Source organism: Borostomias antarcticus, assembly GCF_949987555.1.
Source record: "Borostomias antarcticus genome assembly, chromosome: 15".
NCBI lineage: Eukaryota > Metazoa > Chordata > Actinopteri > Stomiiformes > Stomiidae > Borostomias > Borostomias antarcticus.
In genome coordinates, this window is record NC_140248.1 from 13,483,846 (window position 1) to 13,497,414 (window position 13,569).

The 13,569-nt window shown below is 42.5% G+C and overlaps 1 protein-coding gene across 2 annotated transcripts; it reads right to left on the minus strand.

Moving 5' to 3' along the window:
• Nucleotides 1-2,253: 2,253 nt before the first annotated feature.
• Nucleotides 2,254-12,809, minus strand: LOC311318191 (carotenoid-cleaving dioxygenase, mitochondrial-like). 2 transcript variants are annotated; one of them, XM_084449443.1, is made up of 12 exons: nucleotides 12,676-12,809; nucleotides 10,346-10,473; nucleotides 9,864-10,075; nucleotides 8,925-9,040; nucleotides 8,607-8,709; nucleotides 8,079-8,207; nucleotides 7,804-7,964; nucleotides 6,241-6,408; nucleotides 5,824-5,961; nucleotides 5,192-5,374; nucleotides 4,863-4,973; nucleotides 2,254-2,960 (listed from the first exon to the last, which is right to left on the minus strand). In XM_084449443.1, exons 2-12 carry the CDS (start codon nucleotides 10,471-10,473, stop codon nucleotides 2,844-2,846), a joined length of 1,566 nt encoding a protein of 521 aa, XP_084305569.1. In that variant the 5' UTR covers nucleotides 12,676-12,809; the 3' UTR covers nucleotides 2,254-2,843. The 2 variants fall into 2 exon arrangements, with proteins under 2 accessions (XP_084305569.1, XP_084305568.1); XM_084449442.1 differs by having other exon boundaries at nucleotides 10,266-10,473.
• Nucleotides 12,810-13,569: the final 760 nt, after the last annotated feature.

A 13,569-nucleotide genomic window follows, 5' to 3' on the forward strand; every position in this document is an offset into this window, starting at 1 on the left:
TTACGTATATATATATTACGTATATATATATATATATATATATATATAGTAATATGATTACTTTATATTTTACTTTATTATATTGTATTATTCGTGTAATATTACTCTTTACTAGCATGCCATCTATTGTATTAATGCTTTTATTTTTTTATTTTCCTTGTCAAAGCACCTAGTGTAAGAATTTGGACAAAATAACTAAGTTTGATTTTATTTAGATTTGACAACAGACTTTTTATCTATTTTTCTTTCTTTTATTTTAAAAACCTTTGCATTATTCTTTGTAACCCCATAATGTACATTTAATTAGAGCACCTCATTCCTACATTTATTTAGATCACCTTAATTAAGTAAAATATGCTTCTCCATATATTTGTGGATTACATACAGTGTATTTGTTTTATAGTTCTAAGGTGTTTTATCTTCTGTCTTCGTCAGACTTTGTCACTTACTGATCTTTTCTAACAGGTGCAAGACATGAAGACATGGCTTTAACCACATTTCAGACTCCAGCCCTGTAAACTACCTTCCTACACTGACCTCTAGTGGCTGATGAATGCATTACTCTGATTACACTGCCTGGACATCCTGAGTGTTTAACAGAGCTTTCATATTGTCACTTCACAAGCCACAGAAGGAATCAGAATCAGCTTTATTTGCCATTCATTAGTGCTGCAGTCAGCAGCACTAATGGATGACCCAACTCAAAACCCCCCAAAAAGAAAAGCTTTACAGACAATAGACAGACAAACTCTTTTTCTGTTTCTCTTTTTGGCTCTCCTTTTCTCTGTCTTCTCTCTCTCTCTCTCTCTCTGTTTCACAAGCACACACAAATAAACACACAAAAACACACACGCCCACACACACTTTTATGTTCTGAGATATTTCCAGTGGAGAATAAAAGCAGTCATGTTGGTAGGAAACTGGATCTGCCGACAAAAGTGATGACCAAAAATAGAAGACAGTTGACTGGAACTCAGAACACAATGACGGGACACAGATGAGGAGGGCTGAGGTCCCGAGGTTCATCAGAAACCCCTTCTAATACAGACCTCTTCGTCCATGCAGCTGCAGAGTTACAAAGGCAAATACCAAAAAAGTCTCTCAGTTGTCTATATAGACTCACTTGATGGTGTTAATACTTCAGACTTTGTTATGGAACTCAGAGAACGATGAACTCTCTTAGAATTCAGAGAATTCCATACCTTAATTCCATACATGTGTTTTCAGGTCCCTTAGACCAATTGGAGGAATGTGGGTTACAAGTTACAAGGTGAAGATCCACCCCCTTGGTTCTCCTGACTTGGAGAGGCCATAAACCTGACAATGACATCCATGTGCTGGTCCAGGAGTCCCTATCCGGGAGCCGTGTCAGGCTGGTATGCAGGAGGGGTTGTACTGTAGGCTACTGCCTGAGGAACAGAACAGTATGCCGTTATGGCTTTGGCTGTGTATGGTACATACTTAACATTGTAGAAGTCTGTTGTGTCTGCTATGGTGTGCTCATAAGTACAACCCCTTGAAATCATATATGGTTCCTTGTCCTTTATTTGTATTGCTCAGATACTCAAATCAGATACTCAAATGAAAAGGCATTCATTTCCATGTCCAGCTGTCTATAAATTGAAACACTAAAGTTAACCTTTTCTTTGATTTGATACAGACCAGTTTCAAATAGAATTTGAGGGAGTGCTGCCATCCAGTGGGCTGAATAGTGGTTGTTGTTTTTGCTCAAAGATGTATCAATGTCTATGGTTTTATTTTGTGAACTTGTAATGTGATTAACTTTATTTTGTCATACTTTAATGAGGGCATAGTTGCAAGAAAGAGATGGGAGTTACCATTTGTCTCTTATGCCCTCTAGATAAATAAGCTTTGCATAAGTGTTAATAGATACTGGTACCATGTACAATGAAATGCTTAGCTGTGTCCATGTGGCACATGGTCCTTATTCAAATAGATGAATATGGGTCAGCTCTAGAATACACAAAACTTACAAAGTCCAAACAAACTCCCGTTTGTGTTGAGACCAACTGTGAAGCAGTCACAATACTTTTTTTTGTCAATGTATTTAGTACCTTTGGTTGATATGTCCCACTGGATTTCAGGAGCATTTTTTGTAAATGTATGTATGCTTGATAACTGCACAAAAACATGGCTTGTTTGTAAAAGTATAAAATGATCAATCTTTATTTTTCTTTTACAATCTGCAGTATTTATAACCAAAATAACCAAATAATACAAAATATAAAATATTTTTTTTATTGTGCTAAAAGTTTAATAGCATAGGGTATAACTTGTACAGCATGATTATGTAACAGACATTCATGTTAGTCAACCATTAAAATTGGATTTGCTCAAACATTCATAATGAAATAATGATTAGTCAACTGTGTATAACACATTATACATGTTTCATGGAAATAATCAATAATAGTGTACTTGTTAATTACATAACATCGTAAGTGGTCTCAGTTCTTCTCCATCGTACATTGAGTGAATGCACCCTGTACTGTACAGGGACATACATTGGGCATAATGAAAAAATGGAAGCCTATGTAGAAAATTAACCATATATGTGTGTTTTGATTTTTGGGGGAGTACTTGATCAGTAACAGATGTAGAGACCATCCCAATAATATTTTGTGTGAGTGATATACATCACTTAATTAAACACATCTATGTAGTGCTATTGCATTTAACCCTCTTTTAATGTAAAAGTCTGAAGACACTGAGATCACAAAAATGGCACTTGTATGGTTGTTCGTCTGTAGGCTTCAATTGTCCACATACAGTAAGGTCAGGTGAGGATGTCGGCACTGTGGGTCGTGTCAGGCGCTGCAGATTCAGGCCGCAGTGTTGAAAGTTCCGTGGAAACCGTAGGGAATGTTCACCGGCACCTCAGCTCTCCCCAGTTCCTCAAATGTCTTTGCATCCAGAACCAGAAGAAACGTTCCCTTATCCTGGAGGGGGGGCAAACACATACTCTTTGTTTATCCCTGTCAACGCCATGTCTGTGAAGCACTACTGTGAGACTTAAGTACTGTGTTTGATAGAATCACTACCCACTCACTGACATGAGAAATTAGCCTTGTCTTTGTGTGAAGGTCAGGTTGTTTTTCTTACATTCCTCATTCTTCTCTCACTAAAGTCTACCCTTTGTTTCCACCTACTGTATGTCACCTGTCATTTGCTGTCCATCAGTGAGTCATGTATTGCATAGTATTGCTTGTCATGTGTTGCTCTGTATGTACAGAGTTGTCTTGAAACAACTGTGCTAGCCTCGTTCCATATGAGAACACTCCTGGGTCCAATTTCGTACAGTAGATCAGCCTGTGTCCACGTAGTTGTTAGCTAACTGGTACAGTAGTTAGCTAGCTAGCTGACCCATGACGTCTGACCCCTGTGTTATGTGGATGGTGTTTGTGTACATTGCATGTCTAGCCTACAATAGAGTGCCTAAGCGGAAGCAGGAAAAGCCATCCTATGGATGGGACCTTAATTTGGAAAAAATGTACGGTAGTCAACTGCGATAAACAAATAATTTCTTGATCCCGTTTGAATTGTGCAAACATCATGTGATGGTCAAGCCACAATTCAATAATGATCAAGAAATTATTTTCCTCACGCCGTTCACTACCATCCCATATTTTTTCAGATTTAAGGTCCCATGGCGGTTTTCTCTTCCTGTTTCCACCTAGGCACTCCACAATACAACGATGTCATGTTTTACCAAAGGAGAAGTGAAGAAGACGGTAGCTATCAGTGTCTTAAGCAGTTAGCTAACATTATGATTGTTCCTGTAGCTGTTTTGCTGCTAATGCGAGTTCGTCTCCGTTCCTGCCTGAGAAACAGAAGTTGAACCAATAGCATAAAAATAGCTACAGTTACGTTGTAACGTTAGCTAACTGGTTTTTAGCCACCGATAGCTACCATTAATATTATGGAAGCTGCTGTTGTGAGCTAACTGGCTATATCATGGTCTTATTGTGCAGCTTCCGCTATTAGCAGACAGCACTAAAGTTGACAAAACCACACTTGCACATCATTAGAATTCCATATGGGATTTATCATTCAACTAAACATGGAAACTGATTACTACCTGATATTTCAACCTGCTGCCATCAGTGATCGGGTTGTTTACATGATACTGGGCGCATCTGCTTGCTTGCATCCATGAATATCTGACGCAATGACGTTCCATGTAGTGTTCGAAAAACATTTAATCATTCCCTATGTAGTTCACTATACGAGTAACACTACATAGGGAATAGGGAGTGAGTGAACCATTTCGAACACATCTCTAGTCAGCTCCGTTAGCTAGCTTACTCGTCCTGATGCCATGTTCCATATGAGACACTCTGCTAGTTAGCTAGTTAGCTAGCCTACGGTATTAAACCTCTACTAGTCCCGATACATTGTTCCATATGAGTTAACAGATATAGACCCGACGTCAGTTACAGAGACAAATACTATAGATAGGCTATGTTCGTAATAATTAAATTACAACCAGATGGAGAACAAGGAGTTTGAGAACAAGGTAAGCTCATCTAATGTGCCCGATGAGGCTACAGCAATGGGTCAATGAGTAGTATTACTTCTCCCTCTATGGGCATGAGAGCGGTGGTGCGGAATGACGCAGACGGTGCGTTGAGATCCCGCGGGTCAGGTTACTATTCCCAGGTTCCCCCATCTGTACTAATAACCGGCCCAGCGACTATGGTTTAAAAATTGCCTTGTACAGCAGTCACTTTTATAGAAACGTTAATTAAAGTGCACTATCGCAGCAAAATTAAAATAAATAAAAACTAGAATAAAAGCTGTCTCCCATGAAAAGCGTGGCCTGGTCCCCAGCCTTGGTTTACCTCTGTTGGGGTGAGAACCACGGAGAGGATCACGCCATCGTCCTCCTCCACTGCCTCAGGGGACGGGACGAATACGGGCTCTGACGGGTAGAAGCCTTTCTGGTACCACATCTGAGGTCACACACACGCACGCGCACACACACACACACACGACACAAAAGGAAGTTGTCACTGACTCCTGTCCACCTGTCACATGAAGGCCAACTTCAATATTTGTTGTTGTTGTTTTTTAGAAAAGAGCTGACATACAATGACTGAAGCAGCATCTTCACTAAACGTATCAGTGTGCAGAACCAGCCTCAGCCACCTCCAGAGGCGAGTGCAGGCACCTTGACTGTCTTGTCCTCCAGGTCCATCTTGAGGAGCGAGTCCCCCACCACGTGTCTGAAACCACAGCCGTAGAAGAAGCGGTAGGGGCGGGCGTTACACCGGCCGTAGTTGATCTGAGGGAACTCCAGACCGCCGTACTCGTACAGATCGTCTCCATGGAGATCCTCGTGTTGGCAGAACACCTGATGGCACAGAGATGGCGGACGTGACGGGCCGCTTGTAGTTTGCAGTGTTCAAACATAAGCTACGGTGACCGCGAGCACGTTGATCACTCACATAGCCTTATTGCACAAATGGGTTGGCTGGAATTGGATGTAGTTCAGACCTGCGCAAAATTAATATGGGTCAGACCTGAAATGAGTAGCTGCTCATGCTGTTTTGTATTGTGAACAACTGTTGTGAGAGCAGTTCTATGCCAGGCCATGGCTCAGGAGTGTTTAGGTTCCGGTATATTTATCGCTGTATAGGACTGCATCTCCAACACTTCTTTTGTTCTTCTTTGTGTGATTGTTCTCTTATGCTCTTTTGTTTTCTTTTTTTTGTACTGGGCATATGGTGAAAAGACTACTAGAAGGAGAAAAGCATCACCGTATCAATTTCACAATGATCACACTTTTCCACCCTGCTGTACCTTCTCTTTGCTGGTTTTCACAGCAGTTGCCAGACTGGAGGGCCGCGTGTTGAGGTTCACATCTGTTGGTGTGTCGTCAGTCACATTGAGAGGCAGCACAAAACGCCGGGGGAACGCCCTGCACGAGCTGTTGTACACCTGAGGACGAGAGGGCATATATACTACAGTACTGTATAGTACTGTATTGTCTAATACAGTACTGTACATGCAGGTTAATGCATTCATGTATGTGCGGAAGGGAGTGTTGCAATGCATGGGAATGAGATTTAGTGTGTGAGATTAAGTGTGACATGTTTTCACGTGACAAATGTATATATATATATATGTGTGTGTGTGTGTGTCCTTGCATATTTGTTTGTGTTTATTTGTACTTTGTCTTTGCAAGCATGTTCATAGATGTACTAACTGCATGCAGACCTCATCCAGGGCCTCCCCTGACTTGCGCAGGTTCTGAATTAGGTAGTTATTGATGTTCTGGCCGTCATCCGAGCAGCACATGTCTAGCATCAGGAAGCCATCCTCCTCAAAGGCATTAATCTGATGGAACATGGCGAAGGCCTTGGTGTGGAACTTCACTGAGCTAACCTAGAGTATATAGGGAGAGAGCGTATGTTGATGTCAGAAGGAAATTGCATCATTAGAGCAGCAGTTCACAAGGACAAACAAATAATCACACAAGAACAAAGGTGAGATAAAGAACCCTGTCCCCAATATAAAAATAACTAGAAAAAACGCATAGCGGCTAAATGCGTCTGCCCAACAATGCCAGTTGCAGTTAACCTAACTAACCCTAACCCTGACTTAACTGCTAACCTAACCCTAACGCTAATGCTAGCTAGCTAGCTAACGCTAATGCTAACACTAATGCTAGCTAGCTAAATCTAGCATTAGTGTTAGTATGAGCGTTAGCTAGCTAGCATTAGCATTATCATTAGGATTAGCTTTAGCGAGCTAGCATTAGCGTTCAAAAGTGCCTTTTGTGATGTCACGGTGACCTTGACCTTTGACATTTGAATACCAAAATCGAATCCAATTAATCTAATTAAGTCCAACTGGACATTTGGCCAAATATGTACAAATTCTGTCAAGCCGTTCTTGAGATATCGTGTTCAGCAGGACAAAAACACCTTTTGTGAGGTCAGTGACCCTTGACCTTTGACCCCCACAATGTAATCAGTTAATCCTTGAGTCCAACTGGACATTTTACCAAAATATTAACAAATTCCGTTAAGCCTTTGAGATATTGTGTTCATCAGGCCAAAAACACATTTTGTGAGGTCACAGTGACCTTGAACTTTGACCTTTGATCCCCACGATCTAAGCAGTTCATCCTTGAGTGCCAGTGAACATTTGTACCAAAGGGGAAGAAATTTCATCAATGCGTTCCCGAGATATTGCATTAACAAACATCGGAAGGACGGCCGTACGGATGGACGGACGTACAGACAACCCGAAACCATAATGCCTCCGACCAGGCCATTGCCTGGTGGAGGCATAAAAATAACATGCAGAAGAACAGATCCCTCTTCAATCATGTCCCGGACTAGGACTAGGACTGAGCACTTGGTCTTGGTCCCTGGGCACCAATGACAAGGCTGCGCACTGCTCCCGGCTGCCCCAGGAGTAGGACAGCAGGGATGGGTCAAATGTAAGGAACGATTTCCACCGGCGACACCTGAAGAAAAGCATGTGTGTTTTGTGTGCTGTGTTTGCCGCTCACACGCGTTCTACAGGTACTGTGTGTGTCACTCGTGGTGAATAAAGAAAGAGTCCAAAGAGCCATAGCTCCCTCCAAGCTGACTGGTCCATAGTGTCAAGCCAGGCAGGGGATGCATTGAACAGTGATGCCGGTTGGCAGAAATTACCTTCGGTAGTGTTCACACCAGCACCGTGCCAGTTATCAAATGATTATTCAGGAATTTGGTTGCTACTAACTGATACTAACCTGCATTTATAAGATCCAAACAGATGACAACTCACCTTCCCTGTGCTTTTCTCAACAAGGTGGAATTCGGTCTCCAGTTTGGGGTCCCAGTAGATGCCCTCACTCAGAGCCTTCCCCCTCAGCCTACAGGTTACGATCTTCAGTAGGTCCATCTTTATTGGCTGCTCAATAAACACCACATAGTTCTGCGACATGGCTGCAAGAGGAAGGACAGAACACAATCATACACACGGCCATGGTCCCTCAATGCTGAAATGGTGAGGGCTGCAGGGTCTCCGTGAAGGAGGATATTTTAAGGTCCTTGGTTTACCAAAGCTGTGGTAGTAGGAGGGATGAGACTTGTCTGAAGGAGCGATAGAACACAGCACTTTGGCCCCCTGGAGTGTGTCTTTGGCGTCTGTCTTCTCAGGGGGGACACAGATGATGTTGTACAGGGCACCTAGAACGACAGAAACGCTGTTAACCACTCCCCCACATGTTACATTATATCACAGACATCCATAGCAAATCATGTCTGTTTATTTTGAAACTATTATAAAAAATGATGAAGAATAGAATATAAAGATGTTTCCATGGGAATCCATATATATCTTGTGTGTTTGTGTGTTCATAAGTGAACATCCATTGGTGGTATGCGGTTGTCATGACACTATAATGTTTGAGAAAGTGAAATTCATCTCCACTGCAGCAAAGACAAATGAGAAACAATTTGAAGTCTTAAAGCCTTTCTGTCATAATTTATAGTCTTAAAGCCTTATATTGCAGCGAGTGGTCATGTCTCTAACTAAAAACATTTCAGGGAACGCCTTGAGGTTCAGTGACAAACTTTCTGTTTGACCTTTGCTGCCGTATGAGTTTCCCATGTTGTATACTGTCCCATCGGGGTCGTAGTGAGGGTGGGCAGTCGCCCCGTTCACAGCGATGAACTTGCTCCAGTCCACCTAGAGAGAATGGTACAGTTTCAGATACACTCTACAGTAACGCCTGCTGAGGAGAGGCCCACCAATTTATATGTAACTTGGTTAGGAGACCTGGAGGATTGCAGGGTGGATAAAAAGAACAAAATAAAAAGAACAAATTGACAAAATGACAAGAACAAAACATATTTGTACAATATTAGGCAGCATTATATGTGTCACTTTTGATGATACAGTACCTTTTCCATGGACTCTAGGCTATCTGGGTCCACTCTGTGAATAAAGTTGGTTTCAGTGCTGACATAGTAGTCACCCTTGTACTTGACAAAGTTGACATTTGCGTTGTCCGTTGGCTCTGCAAAAGAAACGTTAATGCTATATTTCCATTTTATAAAAAATTAATTAGTGTGTGGTGATATTGAGGTACCTCTACCCAAGTTAGAATAAAACACAAGTGTTTTTCCATATCCCATATGATTCCCATTAATTAAATGGATTGTTGTGGACTTTTACTTTGTGCAGAATTTGTTTTTTGGGCTATTCTTTAGACCTACCCCAATCTCTGAGAAAGAGCCAAATTAGGCCAGTCCGAATAGCTACCTATACAAATACTGAAATATAGTACTGTAAACATTGCTTTAGTTCAGGCTGAATTTGTTTCTTTTTGTGGTGATAGGAAAAGAGAACTCCTTTACTTTTCTCTCATTTAGACTTGAGTAGGTCTAAAGACCTCAGTCAGATCCCTTTGTTTTCTCTGGAATCTGACGACTGTGGCTCCACTGTGGAAACGAGAGTGGAATCAGCATGACCCGGCTGTTCCTCACATCAACCATACTGACCCTGCTGACACATTATCCACTTAACCCAGCCTCGGGTTTGTCATTTGGAGCAGCCTGAGGTTTTAAAGGTTCAGCTCAAAGTGGAACTCTTGGGATTCAGCCACATACCAGATAGAGTGAAAGCTAGAATCAAATCAATGTACTATACAGTCTCATGACAACTATATAGAACGTAGGGCGGTAATCTCTAGAACATTCTCCCAGTTGGGAACCCTTCTGAGAACAAATTTAGGAAAAACAGGTAATCCGACCTAATGCCAGTATGATGCATTGGCTTGTTTACACCAACCTCTACCCATCCACCAGCCCCCCAGCCCCGCCCTCCCCCCAGTGACTCACGGATCATCTTGAAGCGAGAGAGAAATCGCTGGAATAAGTTTTTACACGGGTCGGGCATGGCCAGGGTACCAAACTCTGACATCATGATGCGGTCCTTCTCACTGTTCTTCTTGAAGGCATCGCTTTGCAAGAAACGGCTTTTGTAGGTCACCTGACCATCCTTGATCTTGAACTGGTGCAGCAGGGCCATCCCATCAAACCAGTGATTGTAGCTGTGGTAGAGAGGGTACAAGGAAACGGATTCATGCTACACATTTCATTGTACATGGCACCCGTTTCTGTACATATGACAAAGAAAAACACAATTTGTTTTTTTTCTTAATTGCACAGTGCTGCCGCAGGCATCACATTTCCCTGTTTGATCATTTTTCCTTATAAATTTGTATTAATAAGATGACTCACTGTTGGTTTCCAAACTCAAACTTCCCAGGGCCGTTCCTGAGGAGGCTGCCCTGGATCCAGGAAGGAATGGTTCCACGCACCTCTGTGGTGATTGGATCAGGGGTCTCATCCACAGAGCGCACCAGGGGGGCAATGGTCTGAAGGCCCTTAGCCTCTGGGAGGCAGCTGGGTTTCTTGGGATTGGCTCCATCAGAGGGCTTAGTGGCATCTGTAGAAATAATCCCATTACAATCAACAATGCATTTTAAATGTAATCATTAGCTTTTAAAAGTTTGCTCAAATGTAATTATATATAATTTTAATTATAAGTATAATTAAATTACTAATAATTACCCTATTAGCTTAAGTCATGATTTACATAATTATGTGAGCTAAACAAACCAACTTTGACAGACAAATTTACCCTAAAACACTGCACCTTTCCATAAGCAGTTCCTACCCTCGAGCCATTTGTTGTCACTGTTTTTTCATTTTTAAAAACTCAACCATTTCTCATACGAGGTAGGGAGGCCCAGATGTAGATTTGCCAGTTACATGTGTGTATTTCTCACCACAGATTCTACTGATTGAAATGTAAATTACACATAGCTCTACTTGGGCGGGGAAAGTCAAATGTTCAGGAATGTTCTGCTTGCATGGGCCCCCCTGAGGATGGGGCCCCCTGAATGATCCCCTCTTTCCATGATGCCCTTGCTCAAGAGTCAAGAGTATTCCAGCGGCACATAGCACAGTGTACAGGAGAAGCCAAAGCCTGACATCAAATACAGCTGGAGATGAAGTGAAAGTGGCTGGTCACCAGCTGGCTTTCTATCAACACCAGTTCCTCTTGAATAAACAGTTTGCAGGTCAGTTGCAAAACTGGCGGGGGGGGACGGGGGACGGGGACTTCTATAATCTATAGTAGCCTATATCTGTTGCAGTTGCAACACATTATAGCCCATGAGTCAGGCCACATATGGGTATCAAATGGGTGGGCAAATTCTAGTTGCCATTTTCTTATTCCTGTATACAGAATATCCACCTTATTTATTGGTATAATAACTTTGGCAGAGGAGTAGCTTAACAATATAATGCATTCACTATTTTCACCATAAATGCCATACGCGTATAGTTGGCATTCTCTGATGTTGCAAATTTTCCTCATTTGGGTGCCATACTGATGATTGAGACAACATTTGCAGTGTTGGCAGCTCCAAGCGGTGGCTGGGGGGACACGGCCTCCCTGATAACATCACTGGCCCACCCTCGCAAGTCAAGTCACATATGCATAATATGCTTTTGAGTGTACATAAAATGCTTCCATCTGATATTTTACATTAGGTACTATTCTCTTAAATCAATAATGTATATTTCATAATAGTTCATGTGATAGAAAATAACAAATGCATAGTCAGACACTTTTGAGTGTCTGTCACCGCATCACACTCCAACCCCTGCTGCTGCCCAGTGTGAGATGATAGTCTACCTCATGGGCTGAAAAAAACAGGGCTCCAGGCTGGATTTAGGAGAAGGGGGAGAACACATCAGCTCCAGGCTGGATCGAGGGCCAGGTATAGAACCAGGGCCCTGGGGCTAAATCGGGGAGGAGGGGACCATGCCTGCAGGCTGGATGGAGGAGAAGGGAGATATCGGCACCCTGAGTCGTCACGAAGCCCCATAATACCGAAAATGCACTGTACGGTGTCCACATTCAACGCATGATAACTAGCACAGGGACCGTTCGAAATGGGAGGGGGTCACTGGAGGAAAACATGGGAGGGTCGAACGTTTTAAATTTTAGTTCGAGGGAGGGTTACTGTTTTGTTGCTGTTGTTGTTTTTAGTCCTGGGGAGGGTCACGCAAATTTGAATCGATCAGAATATAAAATTGTTTCTTCGGCTTTTTCGGAATTCAGAAAGCTATTTTGTATGACCCGGTGTATCTAGCTGCCCTATCAGTGCGCTCTGCTGGTGATGACGCGGTAGAGGTAGAGCAACTCGGAACGGTGTCGATGACTCGATTTTAACTTTACGTTCAAGTTGTTTTCTTCTAAACACCAAATTGAATATTGCCTATTTGGTGGGGAAGGGGCAATCTTTTTTCCAATCACTCGGTGAGGGCCAAATAAAAATGTAGCCTATTTCTGTCAGAAGGTGATGCATTTTTATTCCCGAGCACTCCAGCGACCTACAGTGACCCCCTCCCATTAAGCTACCAGTCTGCAATGGTTATCATGCCAAACTACGAACTAGAGATGTCTAGCAAGTCAAAACAACACAACTATAATTTGCCCACCCAAATACCCATAGTTCAATGTTTCCGTTTTGTCTCATAACAAGTGTTCTGATTTTTCACGTCTTGGGAAACGTTCACAGCAAGAAAAACTAGAACAAGATGTAGCACCACAGAAAAACAGAGAGAAACAGCTTACCTGAGCTCTCAGGATTCACGGGTGACATGATTTAAACACTAGCAAATGCAATACAATCGATGTCGTATGTAAGCAATTCCCTGCTGCTGTTAGCTGCAGCTCTTCCCTGCAGACTAGGAGCGCTACGTAGCTACGTGTACACTGAACTCTCTTCAACAGGGAAGCGCGTGCTTTATGGTGGCGGGGGGGGGGGGGGGGGGGGGGCGCGCCTCTATAACTTACATAATACGTTTTTTTTCAGAATCAGAATTGTTTTATAGTTTTTCAAACGTCATAGGAATTTGCTTTTGGTCGTGGTGCTGCATAACATGGAGACAACGTTGGACAGGGTGCAGGGACGAGACAGGATAGTGCAAAGACAGGACAGTGCAAAGACCAAGTAGCCTACAAAATGCTAATGCAAAAAGGATAAGCTAAGAAAAGGAACAATATAGGCTATACAAAAAGTAGTGCAGTCAGTGTATATTCAGTGAGTGAGCAGAGTGTAATGTGTACAGTACCTATGTGATTGTGTACAGTATTATTGTGTGTGAGGCGTGATATGAGTGCGGTGCATCAAGCCTACAGTACATTCAGTGGTCATGTAAGTGTGTCTCAACGGTGGCGGGGTTCGTGGAAGAAGCTGCCTCTGTGGCGTGTGGTCGTGGTCGTGGTGCTGATGGACCGCAGCCTCCAGCCTGAGGGGAGTGGCACGAAGAGATTAAAGGAGAATGTTCGTTTTTGACAACCTGGACCTTATTTACGGCATATTATAAGACGTGTGACTCACCGAGATAACTTTGGTGTAATTCGGAGGCCTGTAGAAGAAATTTAAAATCCAGCACGAGCCAAGTATCCATGTAATGGCGGTGAACGGGGCACTGAGAATGCAGCTTCTAAAAAAAAATCTATTTT